Source organism: Rattus norvegicus, chromosome 17 (assembly GCF_036323735.1).
Source record: "Rattus norvegicus strain BN/NHsdMcwi chromosome 17, GRCr8, whole genome shotgun sequence".
Taxonomy (NCBI): domain Eukaryota; kingdom Metazoa; phylum Chordata; class Mammalia; order Rodentia; family Muridae; genus Rattus; species Rattus norvegicus.
The window spans coordinates 14,276,442-14,296,843 of record NC_086035.1 but is presented as its reverse complement, the minus strand read 5'-3'; the positions used below and the strand labels follow the sequence as shown (position 1 = coordinate 14,296,843).

Here is a 20,402-nt window from a genome sequence, read left to right as displayed (position 1 = left end):
CTCGAAATCTTTATTCATTAGGGGAAGGTCCTTGCTACACCTTTATACCTTTTTTTTTTTTTAAAGATTTTATTTATTCATTTTATATATGATGAGTACACTGTCACTGTCTTCAGACACACCAGAAGAGGGCATCAGATCTTGTTACAGATGGTTGTGAGCCACCATGTGGTTGCTGGGATTTGAACTCATGACCTCTGGAAGAGCAGTCAATGCTCTTAACCGCTGAGCCATCTCTCCAGCCCCCTTTATACCTTTTTTAAAAATGTAGCATGTTATTTGTGTGTGTGTGTGTGTGTGTGTGTGTGTGTGTGTGTGTGTGTGTGTGTACAACTTTCTGGATTGGATTCTCCACTTCTACCTTTATATGGGTTTTGGGGGACTGAACTCAGCTCCCCAGGTTTGTACAACCAGCACCTTGACCAAATGAGCCATCTCATGGGCCCCACTCTGGGTTTTGATACAAGGTCTTCCTATATACTTCAGGCTGGCCTTGAAGTTACAATCCTTCTGCCTCTGACTCCCAGGTCACAGGCATATACCCCCATGACTAGCTATCTCAGGTGTTTGTTCAAGACTCACATAATAACACTGGCCTGAAAGAAGTCTTGCCCAAGTCAGGCCAAGAACTTAGACCTAAAAACATCACTTCACCAAGGGTGAATCTGATCAGATGTCAAAGTGGAAGGATTCTTACTAAACTGATTTTCTGGGCTCTCTCTCTCTCTCTCTCTCTCTCTCTCTCTCTCTCTCTCTCTCATTTTTGAAACAGGGTCTCTCTTTATTGGTCAGGCTGGCCTAGAACCCTCAGTCTCCAGTAATTGTCCAGAGAAGCTGGAACTTGGATTGTACCTCCCATCCCAGTGCCTTGGGCCCATTTCATAGGGACATTGGTATGTTCTGGACAGCTATGCTGGATACAGACTCCTGTGAGGTATGACAGTTACTATGAGCCTGTCAAAAGGTGAGCCCTACTGAAGGTGTGTTCTCAGAAGGAATTGATGGAAACCCCTTAAGACCCTGCTCAGTCCTGGAGAAAGCTTTAACAGAAGAGCAAGACTGGCTCCTCCCTGTTCTCCCTGACCTCTAGCTTCACCCTGCGTTCTCCCCCCACCACACACACTCCTCTGAGCATCCAGAAAGATCCCACCACGAGATCCCACCATAGCTGAGCCAGCGCCTACACTACATACACCCTTGAACCTCCAGAACTATGGTCTAAGGAAACTTATTTTCTTTATAAGTTATCCAGCTTCAGGTGTTCCATTGTACTTATGGAAAAAGAACTACCCGGGCCTGGCAGCATACTCCTAGCATTTAGAAAGCAGAGGCAGGTGGATTAGGACCTCAGGGTTATCCTTAGATACATAGTGATTAAGGCCAGCCTAGACTACAAAAGACAATAGTCTCAAAATAAATAAATAAATAAATAACCAAGTAAATAAATAAATATTAAAAAAACCTCAGAAGATAGGAAAAATTAGTCCATACAAGTACCTGTTACCTCAGCCCCACCTCCCCAAAGGCCCACCTCCTAATATCGTCTTCAAAGGAAAGCTTTCAGCATATAGATTTTGAGGAAGGGATATTCAGAACATAGCAATAGCTTAAGCATTAATAATCCCAGGTTCTGATCATAGCTTAAAAAAAAAAGAAAAAAAAAGGTTGTCCAGATTTAAAGGCAATCACAGCACTACAGGACCTGAGAGCCCAGATCTGCTGCACTCAGGCATAGAGCCCGGGTAAGTTCTAGAATCCTCCCAGGACTATTGACTCATGGCTAAGTGGCCACGACAAGTGCACACACCTCATACAGCTTCTGTAAAAATCAAACGAGGGCCGGTGGGATGGCTCCATGGGGAGAGGCTCCTGCCACACAGTGATGAGAACTTGGTGACCTGTGTTCCATTCTTAGAACCCATATAAATGTAAAAGGGAGAACGGGCCCCACAAAGTTGTCATGACTTCCGCATGGATGGCTGGACCACACCCCCCAATTATTTATAAATGCACACAATAGATATTATTTTCGTAGGATATTATTTTTAAAGATTTATTTATTTAATGTAGGAGTACTCTATCTGCACGTACACCTGCAGGCCAGTAAAGGGCATCAGATCCCATTACAGATGGTTGTGAGCCACCACGTGGTTGCTGGGAATTGAACTCAGGACCTCTGGAAGAGCGGGGCCAGTGCTCTTAACCGCTGAGCCATCTCACCAGTCCCTAAGTAGCATATTTTAAAGGCGAATTAGCACATACTAGAGTTTAGCCTGTATGGTAAAGGCTGAGCTTGACGGTACTGGGAAGTGGGAGGGACATTTGAAGGTGGGACCTTGAGGAAAGAAGTTACATGATTGGGGTCTCCCTTGCCACTCAAGCAGCCAGGAGGTGAGAAGTTTCGTCCCTGAAATTCCCACATCTAAGATCACTCCACACATTCCTTCCTGTAGGCCTTAGAGTAAAATGTCCAAGAAAATACTAATGCCGGGAGGTTGTGCCGAGGACCCTGCCTCTTACCATGGACTAGAGCCGATAACCTCAGGAATTCTGTCACCCAGACAGAAAGACGACCAACATACATGACACAAAGTCGTCATGTCGGAGCATAGCAGCTCCGTTAATACTCCATCTTGCTTTTTTTTTTTTTTTTTTGGAGCTGGGGACCGAACCCAGGGCCTTGCGCTTCCTAGGCAAGTGCTCTACCACTGAGCTAAATCCCCAACCCCAATACTCCATCTTGCTATTTAGCCACGAGCAGAATTTAATGATAATTTAAGTTACAGAAGTAGACAGGGTTAAAGAAACTTCAATCTTTTTTGTAAAGATAAGATAAACACTCTTTGTTTAAACCCTAGACAGAAAACAAAGAGTGGAAAAGAAATCATACCAACTTTTCAAAGGAAAAGACTTACAAAGGAGAAAGAAGAGTTCTGGGGAAAAAAAATCAGAGGGTTATTTACTTATCAAAACAATAAACTTGAAAGACTTCTGGTCTCCGAATCAGCCATTGAAATTCAGAGGGCTCAGCCGCAGCTCAGCCTAGTGGGCACAAGGTCTCCCCAGCCCCACGGATAAGAATACTAATGGAAAAAAAAATCACCTAACAACATCTATAGAGGACAGTGATAAATCGCATTCATTCCTTCCACAGGCTTCTAGACACCGCCGGAGACAGGGTCAAAAATCTGCACAGCTTAGCCAGTACGAACAAAGTGCACTGTGATTGTTAGCCTACCTATATGATTGTTCTGACAGATTGCATTTAGGATCTCTCAAGTACCAAGCAAGCGAACCACCACGGAGCTCTGTCTACACTTTTAACTTCTAATTATGAGACAGAGCCTTACTAAGTGGCTTAGACTGACCTTGAACTTTTGACCCACCCGATTAGAAGCTAGAATTACAGGCCTGCACCACCAGGCCCAGCTTCACACAGTGCAGACCTACTAATGCAAGCGCATTTAGAAACGTCTCCGTTACAATTCACCCAGAGTGGCCGAGATCACAGCTGACTTCTCTTTTTTAAAAAAAAAAAAAAAAACGTTTCTTTCTTTTATATATGGTGAGTCCGCCGTCGTCTTCAGACGAACCAGAAGAGGACATCTGATCCCATTACAGATGGTTGCGAGTCACCACGTGGTTGCTGGGATTTGAACTTAAACCTCTGGAAGAGCAATTAGTGCTCTTAACCGCTGGGCCATCTCTCCAGCCCACAGCTGCCTTCAAAACCGAGTGCAATAGCAAAAAAGCTGTTTGACTCTGAGTTCTTCCTCTGCAGAGAAGGCTTTCTCCCTCCCCAATGCTACTCCAGGGTCAACAACCTGAAAGTCCGCTTTCCGTCTCGTTTCTGACTCGGGGACATGCTGTTTCTCTCCGTCCTTTTCTTTTTTGAGTTTTGTGAATAGAATCTAAGGTTTGCACACAACAGACGTGTGTCCTAGCCTGCTTGACTGCCCTAGGCACTGGGACGATCTCCAAATGCATTCGGGTTTTTAATTCCTTGCAATGCTTCATCCCTTTCATAAGTTTTGCACTTCCTTTGTTCATTATTTGGTGTGTATGTGCGTGTCTTGTCTGCCTGTCTGTCGGTTTCTGAGAGCAAGGGCAAGTCTCCTGCCTTCATTTCCTAAATACTGGGGTTACAGACGTGAATTTCCATGCTTGTCTTTCATCTGTTTAATTCATCATTGCATATTTTATTACTTTGGAATTTATTATTAAATGAAGCTGTCTTATAATCTCATTTTCAGCTTGCTCATTGCTCCCGTATAGAAATGCAACTAACTTTTTTCTTCTTTTTTCCTAAAACAAAACAAAACAAAACAAAAACTCAAAAGAACAACACAGGGTCTATGGGTGAAAACCAAACTGGCCTCAAAGTGGTAAATAATCCTACTGCCCCTCTGCCCCTCTGCCCCTCTGCCCCTCTGCCCCTCTGCCCCTCTGCCCTCTGCCCCTCAGCCCCTCTGTCCTGAGTACTAGGATTATAAGTGCTTGAAGCACTGTGGCCTGCTTTTTTGGGGGGAAGGGGTGTGTTGCAATTGACAGTTGTATATTGATTTTACACAGCTCAACTTTGCAGAACTCATTTAGTAGTTCTAAGGCTTTTATTTGATTGCTTAGGGTCAAATGACTTGCACGTTTATCGTTTGTTTATTTGTTTGAGACTAGGTCTCACTATGTAACCCTGGTTGTCTTGGGTCTTGCTACATACACCAGGCTGGTCTCAGACCACAGAGACTGATTCTTGAGTACTGTCATTAAAGGCAAGCACACCACCATGCTGGCTAACTTCCACCTTTGAACATGAAAAGAACGTGTGTTTTTATTGTAATTGTGTTTGTTTGTTTGTTTGTTTGTTTTTTAAGACAGCACCTCATGTAGTTCAGGCTGACCTCAAACTCACTGTGTAGCAAGAGACCAGCCATGAGTTCCAGATCCTTCACCTCCACCTCCCAATGGCTGTGACTAGTCATACACCACCACGTTTTTTAACAGATTCCGTTGGTGCTGGTGTGTGATGAGGATTGTAGCTGGGGCTTTACATGTACGAGGTCAGTGCCTTAGCACCAGCCACAATTCCCACTTCTTCTCTCTCCCCGTTTTGGGGATGGATGGGGCAGGATCTGGTAGACTTTCCTACTGACCTCTAATAAACGATGTAGCCCAGAATAACCCTGACCTTTTGATCTCCCTGTCTCAACCTCGTAAGTCCTGAAATTGGAGCAACCATCACACTCTGCTCTCCAGGTTTTTTTTTTTTTAATACGAGAAATGCAAATCCAAATTATCGTGGGATATGAAAAGCCCGCCTTGACACCGTCAAAGAACTGACATTTTGATAGCATTGTACAGGTGTCTATTAAAACAAATGACCTGAGAAACTCCACTTCTCCAAACACTTTCGAAAGAAGCTGTCTTCCGGCATCAGTAGAGAGCACAGGCTGTGTGTGAGCTTTTATGATGCCTACCCAGGATTTGTCTTCTTAATGTGTTCAGTTTATTCATGCAGACGTCCCTTACTATGCAACGGTAATAAAAAAGTTAAGCAGATATCTCATCAAATGGGTGACAGTTGATTGGGCAGAAAATGCTGCTACGAGTTCCCACTGGGGAATATTTGAGCGGTAGCCTTATGTTTTAAGTTTAAATTACTGTGCTTGAGAGATTTATAAAACAAAAATGTCAGTAACCTGTAGGCCTCACTTGCCCAGGCACTGATAACTTCTTGAAATGCTGGGGACTATTGCTCATGTAAGGTAACAAGCCCTGTGTCTTCACTTGTTGTCTTAGTCAGGGTTTCTATTCCTGCACAAAACATCATGACCAAGAAGCAGGTTGGGGAGGAAAGGGTTTATTCAGCTTACACTTCCACATTGCTGTTCATCACCAAAGGAAGTCAGGACTGGAACTCAAGCAGGTCAGGAAGCAGGAGCTGATGCAGAGGCCATGGAGGGATGTTACTTACTGGCTTGCTCCCCCTGGCTTGCTCAGCTTGCTTTCTTATAGAACCCAAGACCACCAGCCCAGGGAAGGCACCACCCACAATGTCCTCTCCCCTTGATCATTAATTGAGAAAATGCCTTACAGCTGGATCTCAAGGAGGCATTTCCTTGAGAGAGGCTGCTTTCTCTGTGATAACTCCAGCTTGTGTCAAGTTGACACAAATGCAGCCAGTACACTTGTGTAACGGAGCTTGGTTGCCCCAAATGCACAGAGTATGCTTGATCCCATGTAGGCAGGAGGTGAAAGGTAGAGGTTTTAAGGTTGCCCCCCTAGACAAAAATTTAGAGCAGAAGAAAGAAACTGGTCGGGCCCTGGAACTGCAATTACACCAGTCGGTTTGACAACTCTCTCCCAGGAACTAGCTGAACATAAAGTTAAATTAAAATCTTAGAGAACAACCTTGAGAAGCAGGAAGCTTCTCCCAGGAACTAGCAGACCATAAAGTTAAACAATCTTGAGAAACAGGAAGCTCCTCCTTGTGATTTTTCACTGGTATTCTTGACATTTTCCAATGACGCCCTCCCTACCCCCTTGGGTTGTGGTTTCTTCCTTTAAATTCCCCTTCTCTTAACTACTGGTGGTCAAACTCCACTGCCCCTGTGTGGGATACGAGTCTCGACCCCAGTGCACTGGTTCCTATCAATAAACTTCGTGTAAATTACAGCAAGGATGGTCTTACGTGAGTTCTTGGGGGGTCGCGTCATCCTGAGACTTGAGTGAGGGTCTCCCCACTCTGGGGGTCTTTCAGAGGTACATCAGGATACATGCTGCTTGACTCTGATTAGACCAAGGTACATTGCCTCAGCCTATATAATAAGCCCCTGTCTAGTGTAATCTGGTGCCATTCTCTGGGAATCCTGCGTATGGACCTGGTTAGTATATAATGAAGCTTGCTTCTAATTTGGCTCAGAAATCGTGATAGTGGAATTATTCTCACCCAGAATTAACATTTTCTGTAGGCCCCAGCGAGATCAGCCTGCCCCACCCAAATTCTAAAGCTGGACTTTCACTCTGGGACTCCAGGGATCCAGGACCACCTCAGGAGATGTGTACCTTGAGGCATTCCAATGCTCTGAGGTGTCCTTTCAGTTTTACAGACATCAGAGTGAACCACTGTGCTGAGAAAAGCAGCAAACACCTGTCAAGTCATGATAATAATATTCTGTGGCATCTCGTTCTGTTGGGATCCCAATCTGGGATGAGGAGTGGTCCAACAGGACCCAAGAGTCTCCAATCCAGGGCAAAAAGGGAGATGTCTCATGACCCACCTGAGGTTCTTCGTCTGCTTTTGTGTCTTGTCTGTTTTGTCTTTGCGGACATTTTGTTTTAAACCTGGGAGCCAATACAGAAATGGGTCAGGCTCAGTTGACTGTATGGATGACAGTGGCCTGGCCACTGCACGCTTGTTTCTGACTGGTCTTCTTTGAATGCTTGAGTTTTCTGTGTCCTGTGTTTATTGGTTTTGTTTCTGCAGTCTCTACCACCAACAACTGCCACTAGCACTGTCATGGCCACCTAGATGGCCAAAGCTCAAAATTTATCCCTCAGCTTTCTGGTCTTTGGATTCAGTTTATCGGGGATTCAATGTCTTTTGGGTGTGGATAATATTAAAGTTCTTTTATGCTGGTCTACTTTATTGAAAAGCTGGCCCTGGAGCTGGTTCATGCCTCCCCCTTCTCTAGATCCACCCTCATTTAAACGTTTCCTCTCTATCCTGTGTCAGAGCAGCCACCTGACTCGGAGGCACGGAAAAGAGAGCAACACAAAACAGGTGTTTAAAAAAAAAAAGACTATCAGCTTCATTGGACTGCCTAAAACTTTTGCTAAGATATAAACTTTATCTCTAGATGTGTGGGACTATGTGGACTTTCTCAAGGGTTTATTGGGTACGGCTAAAAATTTGTAACAAAAATTAACTTAAAATTCATAACATGGACTGGGGAGGCGGCTCAATGGTTAAGAGCACTGACTGCTCTTCCAGAGGTCCTGAGTTCAAATCCTAGCAACCACATGGTGGCTCACAATCATCTGAGATGGGATCTGATGAACTCTTCTGGTGTGTCTGAAGACAGCTACAGTGTACTTAATATATAATTAATAAATACATAAACAAATCTTTAAAAAAATTCGTAACACAAGAGTTTGATAGTTAAAAATATATGCATAGGTAATCTTAAAAGGAACCAAGTAGCACGACGCCATCTTGAGATATAAGAAACAAGTGGCTGGCTGCCATCTTAGGTGATGACCCCTCCCCCCATCCAGAAGCAAACACATGGCTGGCAGCCATCTTTACTAAGGTTAGTGCCATGTGACTTTAACCACCATCTTGATTAAAGGGGACCCCATGGTGTAAACCAAGCAAGGAGGCCTCAACAGGCCTCTGAGATATTTTGAATTAGGGTGAATTTTTGTATGATAATTCTTGTCCTGAGAACAGTCATAAAGACAAGATTTATAAAAGATAGGATTCAAAACCAACGATCGTCTAATGTATTAAAGCTTCGCCTCCTCGAATTCATACTCAAGAGTGTACTTCGTGCTGGCAGCTGAACATTGTAACGGAATCGTCACCCATGCCCTATTGAATTCACAGACATGAAGGGGTCATGGAGAGTGGCTGAGGCTGGGCTCTGTGTGGCAGGGCTGGGGCTTTTAGAGATAGCCCCGAAGAGGGACCTAGCATGTGTGGAAATGCCAGTGCCTTGGGATGGCCATGAGGAGCAAAAGTCACAAGGAAATGGAGCAGGTTGGGGCCTAGAGGGTGGGTGGTTCGCGCTTCCAAAAGTGGAGTCAGAGAGGTGATCCAAACTGCCTGGGGAAGCCCAGAGGGTTGTGAGTGAATCCCAGATATTGAGCACTGAGGCGTTTGTCCCGTTGGAGTTTGGTTTTGTCTTGTCCAGAATGTAATTTTTCCCTGATTATTCTCTCTCTCCTCTTGAAATAAAAAAGGATAATTGATTTTCTTGTTATTGTAGGAGCCCAGAATTAAGAGACTTTTTTTTTTTTTGCCACGAGGTGTGTTTTATTTTCATCAATCATACAAATAATTTTCTATAATATCCCAGGGCAAACTGGTGAAATTTGGGAGTCCGATTAGTGGGGGCTGGGGGTCCCCTTCAGAGACCCACGGTCCAGTGGCATCGGCGCGGAGTGCCCGGGTTCACAGTGCAGCTTGTGGCTCGCGTCCATCTTGGAGGGGGCTCTTCCTCCACATCATGAGATGATGATGAAGATGAAGGGAGATGAAGGGGTGGGGTGGGGAAATCTTCCTAGGCTTTTAGGAGATTTCACTCCTCTTTTCCTGTTCAATGGTCTTTTTGGTCGGCAGGGTGTTCTTCTCCTGCGTCTCGGTTTTCTTCAGCTTGGCCTTATCGAAGCTGGCGATTTCCCTCATGTCCCGCTTATCTGCCATTTTCTTACAACTCGTGGATTCTCGTTCCAAGCTCGCGCTCCAGGTGCTCCCACTCGCGTTGCTGCAGCAAGAGACGGGGTATTTTCTTTAAAAGTTTAAATCTAGAAGGCTAGGAGACATTTTAAGGTTTAAAATACTTTATGATACCTTTAGTAATATTTAATCTTAGAAAAGTAAATAGAAGGAAAAGGAGTTAGGGCCGCAGCTATGAGCACCAAACACTAAACACCGGAAACTGGAATACTCTGTAATGGTGTGTTAGGTCAGGACGAGAAAAGTAAAGTTACCAGTCTCCCTGTGGACTGTATTCATGATCTAAAGTTTTATTTTGGTGCTAAAAGAGCTTCAATTAAAAAACTGTTGGGGTTGGGGATTTAGCTCAGCCGTAGAGCGCTCGCCTAGCGAGCGCAAGGCCCTGGGTTCGGTCTCCAGCTCCGAAAAAAAAAAAAAAAGAAAAAACTGTTAATATATTTTTTAAAGCTTCTAACTTACTGTCAACTGAGAAGATGATTAAAACACACAAGATGGGGTTGGGGATTTAGCTCAGTGGTAGAGCGCTTGCCTAGGAAGTGCAAGGCCCTGGGTTCGGTCCCCAGCTCAAAAAAAAAACCAACACACACACACACACACACACACACACACACACACACACACACACACACACACAAGATTATGGTCAGTCGCCTCGTAAGGCGTCAAATTCTTTTTTTTTTTTTTTTTTTCGGAGCTGGGGACCGAACCCAGGGCCTTGCGCTGGATTGTGCTAAGGATTAGTGCACTTAATTACACGAATAGGTTTTATTTAGCCTCCCTGCATGTTTTCAAGGGCCAGCCTAAAGCAAATAAAACAAAGACAAAAGTTGAAACTTCCAACAGAGGAAGTTTGTTTAAAAATTGGGTATCCTCAATAGATGGCCCTCTAATCAAATCTAGGAGATCTGGTCACTACGGTGTTTACAACGTTTTGAGTCAGAGCCTCCTGGGTCCCCTGCAGTGTTTCACCCCCCTTGTCAGACCCTTCTGGATCCCTTGCAGGGTTTGACCCCTGCTGAGCCCTGCTGATGCACGTGGAAGCCTTTTGTTCCTAACAAAGGAGCAGTCTGACACACCTGGGCGATGGTCAATTCATTCCTGTCTTTTGTCTTTGAGATTTAGGCTGGACTTCCTGGATTTCTCCCCAGTAAGTTGGGGACAGTATTCGGTCTTTTGTTACCGAAGCCTTAAGCTGGGTTTCCCCTGTGCTTCCCAGATTTTTCCACCAGGTCAACTTGGGGTAGATATTCGAAAAATAAAACCACAGAGTGGACAATCTTTCTTAACACGAATAACCGTCATGTGTGTGTTTTTTAATCCCGCAGGTTTACGCCCGGTTCTCGGTGCCCTGTCGGTGTGGGCATAGACAGTTTTGTGGGAAATGCGTCCTGTAGAAGACAAAATGCCAGCTGCAAACCACGACCCTAAGAAGACGAACCGCAGACCTGGATTGGGATGACACTAACCACTGGGGTAAACTGCCCCGTGCCTTGACTGCAAACTGTGGCTACTGTCGGATTGACTGCCCAACTCTGCCTGAGTCAACGTAGGCCAATTTTCTCAGGTGCCTCATACACGGGAACATTTCTCACACCTTCTGGGTCTGGCAGCCAAGCCTATGCTGTTCTGTGTCACAAATGAAGACCTCTGCCCCACCATGAAGGCATGGAGACCGTGGAAGTCTATTAGGTGACTCTGCAGGTAGCTGGTAAGTCTCCATCATTTTAATTGATACAGAGGCCGTTTGGTTTATTTTTTTCTAGCTGTAATTTGTTCCTTTTAGATCTCCGGTGGTGTTGAGAGCTAGGTGGCTTTGTAAGTTTGGCAGCAGAGGACAAACCAGCTGCTTCCCTGAAGGCTGGAGCAACCTTATTAGTTCACCTCATATGTAAAAGTCAGGCCTTGCCTATTCTAGAGCGTTCTCCTGCTGAGAAAGACGGGCAGGCTTGCCCTGCTAATCGGCCTCACATGAAAGGATAAACAGGTATCCTAGTTGCAGAGACTGCTCTAGATAATCAAGCTTGGAGTCTCACAATTAACAAACGGGTGAAAAGATTCTAAGCTTATGTAAGTTCCGAGGGTCTAGTAAAGTGCTTCAAGGGTGTAAAGACAAGTTGTAAAGGTGCAAGAAAGTCGTTGAAGGTAATAAAAAAATGTTTCAGATTTCTTTCTCCCTTCGATGTTCTCGTTATCCTAAGATTTCAGAGGCTTAGAGTCTTAACATTAATGGAGTTCTGATAAGCTATTAATTTAGCCCTGGTGAAGAACTGACTACACCACAGTCACGAGCACAAAATTTTGGATTTCTTTGGATTTAAGTGTAAACTTAAAGGCACGTCTCACTGGGCTAAAAATATGCCTGCCCGATCTATATATCCAGCCTTCTGGACAGAAAAAAAAAGTTCATGCTTTTTACCCCAAAGCCATAACTTTTGTTGTGACTCGAAGGTATGAGTCTGGGCTGGAGAGACGGCTCAGCGGTTAAGAGCACTGACTGCTCTTCCAGAGGTCCTGAGTTCAATCCCAGCAGTCACATGGTGGCTCACAACCACCTGTAATGAGATCTGATGCCCTCTTCTGGTGTGTCTGAAGACAGCTACAGTGTACTCATGTATATAGTAAATAAATAAATATCTAAAGAAAAAAAAAAGGTGTGAGTCTACTCCAGCTCTTTTACAGACCATGTGGATTTCAGTACAGAGTACCAAGCACTGGTAATGAAATATAACTAAATCTCCTATCTTTCTTTTGTAAACTGACACGTTTTATGTAAGCATCAGGGAGTCATAAAATCCCCAGCCTGCCTATTCCTGAGGATCTCTTTCTCCCTCTGGTCTTGGGACTCTTCTTCTTCCCCATCTACCAGGATTATAGGCCTGGATGCTCCAAAAGTAAGATTTCCCTTTAAGTTCCTAAACTTTAACTTCTGTCTCTAGTCTGTATCTATCCCAAAAGAATTTCACTTGGAGGCACGACAGGAACCAAGCAGGAATCAGCTGCAGACTAAAACCAAATGGCTGGGAACCCTGGACTTTCTGAAGGCTGATGGGGATCCATCCATCCAGATGATGTCCTCGCCCCCTGTCTCTTCAGCTAGGTCCATGAAATATGATTCTAATGAATGACCCATTGCCTGAGTCCCCTCCTGGCCATTGACTAACATCCCAGCCTTCCGGGCCCTGACAACAAAGCCCTAATTTCAGCAGGAAGTAGTTACAGAAGAGAGTATATGTTGTCCTGTATCCGCAACAAAAAGTTAGAATGTTAAGTTCAAAGGAAACTCCCTGGAAAGGGGGACAAAATGGCTGCCTATAATGTCTGCCTATATAACTGGGGAGTCATGCTGACCACCAGGTTCCTTATCAGAAAGGGATCTGTTAAAATCATACAGAACCAGGTGTATCAACAGGTAGACTCATTAGCCGAAGTAGCTGTCTACATGATACTCGACCAGCCCTATGCGGAACAAGGTTATCGTTTGGCTGTGGTGCTGTTAATGGGAATGGCTCATGTGTAAATGCTTGACCCATTCACAGGGGCACATTTAGGAGGCATGGCCTTGCTGTGAAAGACCCCTGGAGCGGGGAGACCCTCACTCAAGTCTCGGGATGACGCAACCCCCCAAGAACTCACGAGAGACCGTCCTTGCTGTAATCCCACGAAGTTTATTGATAGGAACCAGTGCACTGGGGTCGAGACTCATATCCCAAGCAGGGGTAGAGGAATGCGACCCCAAGTAGCTGGGAGAAGGGGTATTTAAAGGAGGAAACCACAACCCAAGGGGGTAGGGAGGGTGTCATTGGAAAATGTTGAGAATACCAGTGAAAAATCACAAGGGGAAACTCCCTGGTTCTCAAGATTGTTCTCAAGATTTTAATCTAACTTTTATGGTCAGTGAACAGAGTTGCTGGACCGGCTAGTGTAGTCATCAGTTCTGTGGTCAGTCAAGTTCCTGGAACAGAGTCACTGAACTGGCTGACCTACATTTTTGGCTCTACTCTGTTGCTAGGGGGTCTGAGTCTTTGCTAGTCTTTCACCTGGAGTAGGTGTGGCCTTGTTGGAGGAAATGGGTCACTGTGGGGAGGCTTTGAGGTCTCATAAGCCCAGGTCTGGCCAGTGTGTCTCAGTCTTCACTTCTGTGGCCTTCCCCTCAAGATGTAGGTAGGACTCTCAGCTCTCAGCATCTTCTCCAGCACCATGTCTGCCTGCCTGTGGCCATGTTTCCCTCCAGTATGATAATGAAACTTTAGGCCAGCCCCAATTTGATGATTTCCTTGATAAGAGTTGTAGTCATGGTGCCTCTTCACTGCAATAAAACCCCAACTAAGACAATGTTTTTTTTTTTCATCTTTTTTTTTTTTCCAGAGCTGGGGACCGAACCCAGGGCCTTGCGCTTGCTAGGCAAGCGCTCTACCACTGAGCTAAATCCCCAACCCCCAAGACAATGTTTTTAAGAAAAAAAAAAGTTGTTTCTATGCAAATCGCTTGGGAACCAATAAAGATAATCAGGCTGTACTCAAAGCAAAACAACAAAACCACATTGCAAAACAGGGGACTCAGATGAAATAAAGGACTGGTCCCATTCTTGTTTTCAGGCTTGTCCTGGATAGTGACTCTGAGGTCAGCCACTGCAGGGCCCTTCACCCTTCTGTTTTTGCTAAATTACTATTGTCCCTTGCATCCTTGATGCCTTAACAAGATTCACACATTTCCATCTGGGTACCAGTGGTGATTAGCTCCCACTATAAACAGATTCCCACCACAGAGTCAAGGATTTGATCCAGGATACAACTCACAGGAGAGATATGAGGGATGATGTCATGGTTTACCCTTAAATTTCTGTGCTTAGGATATCTATAAAACAAGAATGCCTCTAATCTTTAAACTTGCCCAAGGACAGATAACTTCCTATAATGCTGGGAACTGTAGTTCATGTAAGATAACATGCCCTGGGTTTCTGTAAAGAAGCTTGGTCACTCCAACTACAGAGGATGTGCTTGGTCATAGGTAGTTGAAGTATTTTAGGCGGAAGTATGTCAGGATGTTTGCTTACTCCCGACGGAACAAAGGTGGGAAGTACACACTTGTGGGCTTTGCTTTTATAAGATCCTATCTAACATAATTCAGTGACATAGTCTGGAAACCCTGGATGTGTTTCTGATCAGTGCCTTCCTGGTCAGTATTTAATAAAACTTATTTCAAATTTGGCTCCAAGATTGTGGTTGTGGTCTTATTCTCACCTGTTGGGATTAACAAACAAATCTTCTCCAGTGAGGAGGTGTCAGAAGCTTTCGGGCTTGGCCTTGAGCTGTGGTAAGATAGGAAGATGGCACTGAAGGAGTTCCAGAACATCCTTCAGTGCATTGGCCAGTGCCTAGTCTGACAGGCTGGCATGTGTGAACCCAGTGAAGGTGCATGACGTTCTACGGTCACTGAGGCCGTGGCCATTTAAAGAGGCCAATCTCTTGCCTATGGGTATGAACACAGGCTAGAGAAGCCTTGTTTTAGGAGCATGGCAGTGTGATCCTAGAGACCATTTCCAAAATTCCAAGTTTTGTATCATTTCATTGGGTGGTAGCTTTGTGCTACAAAGGTTCACAACTTTGGATCGGTTAATTAACACATCAATGGCACCTTTTCATAGCACATCTGGGCCTGTACTGCTGGTTTTGTGTGTTAACTTGACACAAGCTGGAGTTATCATGGAGAAAGGTGTCTCAGTTGAGGAAATGCCTCCATGAGATACAGCTGTAAGGCATTTTCTCAACTAGTGATCAAGCGGGGAGGGCCCAGCCCTTTGTGGGTGGTGCCATCCCTGGGCTGGTGGTCCTCGGTTTTATAAGAAAGCAAGCTGAGTAAGTCAGGGGAAGCAAGCCACTAAGTAACATCCCTCCATGACCTCTGCATCAGCTCCTGCTTGAGTTCCAGTCCTGACTTCCTGTGGGGATGAACAGCAATTAGAAGTGTAAGCTGATGAAGGGGCTTGAGACCCCATATGAACAACAATGCCAACCAACCAGAGCTTCCAGGGACTAAGCCACTACCCAAAGACTATACATGGACTGACCCTGGGCTCCAACCTCATAGGTAGCAATGAATAGCCTAGTAAGAGCACCAGTGGAAGAGGAAGTGTTGTTGTAAAAATATGAAAATAATAAAGAGTAACGGTGTCTTTTACCCCGCTAGCTCTGTACCGCGGTGCCCAGATATCTGCTAGATTATCTTGGCGGAAACACATCCCAGCCACACACTTTCCTACACTCAAACCCTCACATAAAAGAACACACAACACAATAATCTTAGATCCAATTGGTAAGATATAATTGCCCACTTAAACATACAAATCCCGGTACTCCATCCCTTGAGAACATTAATAACAACCTGTAAATACACAGAGCAGAATCTTAACATCTTGTCCTGCCACGGCTTCTCAGCCCCTCTCCTCCGCCCTATCTCTTCCTCTCTCCCCTAGTCTCCTCCTCTTCCTTCAAACTTCTCTCCCGCCCATCCATCCTTCCTTCTCCTCCAATGACAGGCCTCCTTCCATCCTGTACCTGCCTCACCTGTGACATCATCCTACCGGGAAGCCCTTGGTCCTGCCAAGACTGAACCCCCAGTGAATGTGATTGTTGGGGGGAGGATGGGGAGGGGAAGCCCATAGAAGGGGAGGAGGAGGGGTTGGGGGATGTAGGCCCGGAAACCGGGAAGGGGAAATAACAATCAAAATGTAAATAAGAAATACTCAAGTTAATAAAGATTAAAAAAAAAAGTGTAAGCTGAATAAACCCTTTCCTCTGCAACTTGCTTCTTGGTCCTGATGTTTGTGCAGAAATAGAAACTCTGACTAAGACAGAACCTGTCTTGGGTTTGGCTCTTATCTGGGCTGCAATGTGCCTGGTCTCTGAACACATCCGAGCCTACTTCTGAGGTTTAGTTCTTATCAGAGCAGGTTGGTCTGAAGCTCCTTTCTCTCAGGCGTTATATTATCCCAAGTCACACAAACTGGTTTCGCTTAGGTTCCTAACAGCAGGCACGGTGTCCTTAGAGATGTAAAAGCTGTCATGCTGGGAGCAACAAGCCCGAGATGTTGGGGTAAAAATATTTACCAGACTAGATAGCTCAGTCAGTCCATAAACTGTGCGAGCATGTTTACTGTGCAAGCAGGAGGATTTGATTTCAGCCCCCAGAACTCTCATTAAAGGCCAGTGGTGGTGCTACATGCTTATAATTCAATGACAGGGGTATCTAGGACTTGCTGGCCAGCAAGTCCAGTCAAACCTATGAGCTCCAAACTCCAATAAGAGACTAGATCTCAAAATACAAAGTAGATATTTCCTGAAGAACAACACCTATCGACCTCTGGCCTCCACATACACACAGAAATGCATACATATTGTATAAACTGACGACATGAGCACTCCGTGGTGTAGTTAAGGGAACGTTTTTAATAGTGGACAAGAGAGAGAGGACAGCCAGAGGCATCTGGAAGAGTTCAGAGAGAGAGGAAGAAGTAGACTGAACGAGAGAGAGAGAGAGAGAGAGAGAGAGAGAGAGAGAGAGAGGGACTAGAGAGTACTGTAGCTTGTCTTTGCTACTTTGTGGGTTTTTTCTTTCTTCCTCTTCTTCACTTTTTTTTCTTCCTCAACCCCCTAACACTAGATAAGAAAGAAAAAGGAGGTGTAGGGAGCCGATGTTATCATTAGATGACTCATTAGACTACTTCTTGCTGACTAGGGGCACTAGGTTCCTTGGGACAAGTTTGATCCTCACCATCAGGATAGCCGATTTCTTGTTGTTTCTTCTGTGCATGCAACCACTTCACAAACTTCAACCAACAACCCCCACCCCACCCCACCCCACCCCACCCCACCCCACCCCACCCCACCCCACCCCACCCCACCCCACCTCCGAATCAGGGCTCTAACATTTATATATCCTCTGAAAAGTCCCCAGAATTCCAAATATCACACAATCATAGGAACTGTTTGCAGCTGGTGAAACCATGCCCCTGCTAGAGCATGAGGCAAATCATAGTCAGCTGCTGTGGACGGTCGGAAGCAGCAGCCCCATGTCCCGTACTTAGGAATAAAAGAAAAGCATATTTTTATAAGATTTCTGTTTTTTTTTTCAAGAAACCAAAATTCCCATTATAGAGTATGGTCAAACTGTGCAGACTTTAGGGCCGGGGGAGGAGGATTTTGAAATGTGTGACAGGTATTTGTGACACTGAGGGAGCCTGGAGGCCAGCATGCGCTTTGGTGACAGGCACCTCAGACAGCCATTTGTCCCTTCTGCCTTTTGGATTTGGGGAAATGGAGTTTCCTTTAGACCTGACACACATATGCGCGCGCGCGCGCACACACACACACACACACACACACACCCCACAGTAGGTGCTGTGAATAGAAGCACAAAGGCTGTTTGTTCTGTGCAGTGTGTACCATGGTCTCCAGTAGTCACACTGTCATTTTTGAATGAGTTTACTAGGTCTGTGATAAGGCAACGTGAGAGTAAATCACAAGAGCTAGGGAGAGAGGCAGGTAAGGAGAAGAACATCCACTGTGGCGTTAAAAAAACATGAAACAGAAGTCAACGGGAAGAGGTACCATTGAGACAGCCAGCTGGATTTCACAACAGAGAATCCCCAAGCAGAGCAGAGTGTCCCCTCAGGGAAGCTTCCCTTCCAAGGGAAAGAACAAACAGCACTAGACAGAGATAATATCAAAGGGTGTGCCCAAAACACACAGAAGAAGCTGACTGGGGAAGTCGAGGCAGTTAGCTGGAGTTTCTAATTGAGCCCTCCCCTCCACAGCTGAGTCTCCTACCAGACAACTTCTGCCTCACCCTCTTGCAGGCACTTTTGTATCGTGGGATGAACAATAGTAACCTCTCTTTTGGAAATCATTTACTCTTTATCTGTTCTCAAGGACACAGTGTTTTTCGTTTGGGGCTGTTTTGCTCTTTCTGGGGTTGGCCAGCCCATTCTCAGACAAGTGGCCTTGGAGGACACTTTAGTCAGACTTGCTTGAAGGCCTGGAATGGAGCTGGGCGGTGGTGGTTCATGTCTTTTATCTCAGCACTGGTGGGGGAGAGGCAGATGGATCTCTGCGAGTCTGAAACCAGCCTGGTTTACAGAGGGAGTTCCAGGACAGCCAGAGAAATTCTGTCTCAAAACAAACAAAAACGAACAAACAAACAAACAAAAGTCTTGACCGGTGAGCGTCTTAGTGAGTTCCAACAGCACATTACAATGACCAGGCTTACCTTCTTGTCCATCAGTGCTGAGGATCCCACCTCTGGTTCTCCCTTGTGAGGCTGTAGCCACTGACCCATCTCACTGGCTCTCTGAACTTTCGATATTTGACACAACTCCTTACAAGTGAATAAGAAGAGCTTAACCCATCCCACAATATTGTCATCTTCAAAGGCTTTCACAGGTTCTCTGACCTAACACGCCCACGTGACCCAGCACCCTCAGGACAATTCCTACAAGAGAAGTAGGGATTGTGGATTCCCGACTGCTGTCTAGGGAGTAGGCTGATGATAAATGTGGAAGTCATCCCCGCCCTTTGACCTTTACCGTGGGCGAAGGCCCCGGACATAGACAAGCAAACAAAGCATGGCTGACATGACAGATGGGATCAGGGCCATCCAATACAGGGGAGAGTGAGTCACGAGGATGCTCTGATCACGTGCTGTCAGGGGAAGCCTCTCGAAGAAGGTAACTCTGAAAAGCAGTTATTCATGGGCTGGGCAGAAAGTAATTCAGGAGGGGTGACAGTGCACTAGGGGACCTGGGAAGAAAGCCAGGCAGGGAGTGCGAGGGGCTGACCGTGCTATTGCTGTGCGTCTTTAGAATTTTGCACTACATGAACATTCCCCAGCACCATGTGGAGTTTCCTACACACGGCAGAAACATGCTTAAGCATATAGTCCTGGGGGAGGGTACCTCCAGATCTCTTGGGGGTTCATTTGATATATGTTTGGCCAGGATGTGGAAGGGCTGTGGCTCTCTTCCTTCAGCACTGGTGTTGGGAGGGAAGCCTGGAGGAGTCAGATACTCTCCAGTTGCCAGACATTGAGCTACGGTAGAAAATGGCTGGGTTTGGCTGGGTGTGGGGTGCTTGCCCTGCATGCATGAATCCCTGGGTTCATTCCAGTACCGCAGACACCAGGTGTGGGGAAACATGCCTATAAGCCAATTCCCTCCACAGCCCAAAGCACCTTAGAGAGCATACTGGGGCTAGAGGCTCCCTTGGTTTTTATTCTAATGCAAGTGGAGGTTGTGTCTTTCCCTATCTACGTAGGAGCTGGTCTCACAGTCTTTCATGATTGGCTAGCTATAAAAGAATTAGCACTAAGGATCAGAAGGAAATGGGAAGGCCATTAAATCCCGGGAATACAGCAGGCCTAAAACAAGGTGGGAGAGATTTATAGAATATTGGCCCTCCCTAAATTCTCAGCCAGCAGGGGCAAGGGGCTCCATTTCCTTTCCATGTCTTTTTTTTTTAAACAGTCCCTTATTTTCCATCTCACCTCAACTGTGGGATATGGCCAGGGATCAAATTAAAAGTCTAGGTGGCTACAGGCCCTAAACATTCTTCTGTAGAGTCGAAGCCTTGTTAAGTATGCAGTCTTTTCCTCCTTTGATTGGAAATGTGGATCCAAACCAACTGAGTAACAAAGAGGCTTTATTGTTGGGAGATAAACTCCTGAACCAACTTTTCAACCCTTAGGATGATTGGCTAGTAAAGGGAGGGGTGTCTGCATCTTTCTGGAAAGGGGTGGAGATTTTCCTGGCATTCAGAGACTCCTTTCTTTCCTTATAGTTCCTTCCTTGTTGTCATGGAAATTTGTCGGTGCCAGCACCGACTTGGTACCGAGAATAGGGCAAAAGCCTACGGGATGAAAGAAACATGCACACACACACAGGTTATCGTGTCAA

The 20,402-nt window shown here is 45.5% G+C and overlaps 1 protein-coding gene across 2 annotated transcripts; it reads right to left on the bottom strand.

Annotated features, from left to right (window-relative positions):
• Nucleotides 1-9,006: 9,006 nt before the first annotated feature.
• Nucleotides 9,007-18,943, bottom strand: LOC120097800 (thymosin beta-10-like). 2 transcript variants are annotated; one of them, XM_039096320.2, is made up of 2 exons: nt 18,722-18,943; nt 9,007-9,485 (listed from the first exon to the last, which is right to left on the bottom strand). In XM_039096320.2, exon 2 carries the CDS (start codon nt 9,422-9,424, stop codon nt 9,290-9,292), a length of 135 nt encoding a protein of 44 aa, XP_038952248.1. In that variant the 5' UTR covers nt 9,425-9,485; nt 18,722-18,943; the 3' UTR covers nt 9,007-9,289. The 2 variants fall into 2 exon arrangements, with proteins under 2 accessions (XP_038952248.1, XP_063132943.1); XM_063276873.1 differs by lacking the exon at nt 18,722-18,943 and adding an exon at nt 18,283-18,380.
• Between the last annotated feature and the right edge of the window lie 1,459 nt (nt 18,944-20,402).

Bases quoted from the DNA above. Each gene is read 5' to 3' on its own strand.
- LOC120097800 (XM_063276873.1), bottom strand. From the start codon at position 18,362: ATGATTTCCAAAAGAGAGGTTACTATTGTTCATCCCACGATACAAAAG. The intron at 9,486-18,282 runs GTAGGAGACTCA...CTCTTGCTGCAG, and splicing joins GGTGAGGCAGAAGTTGTCTG to CAACGCGAGTGGGAGCACCT.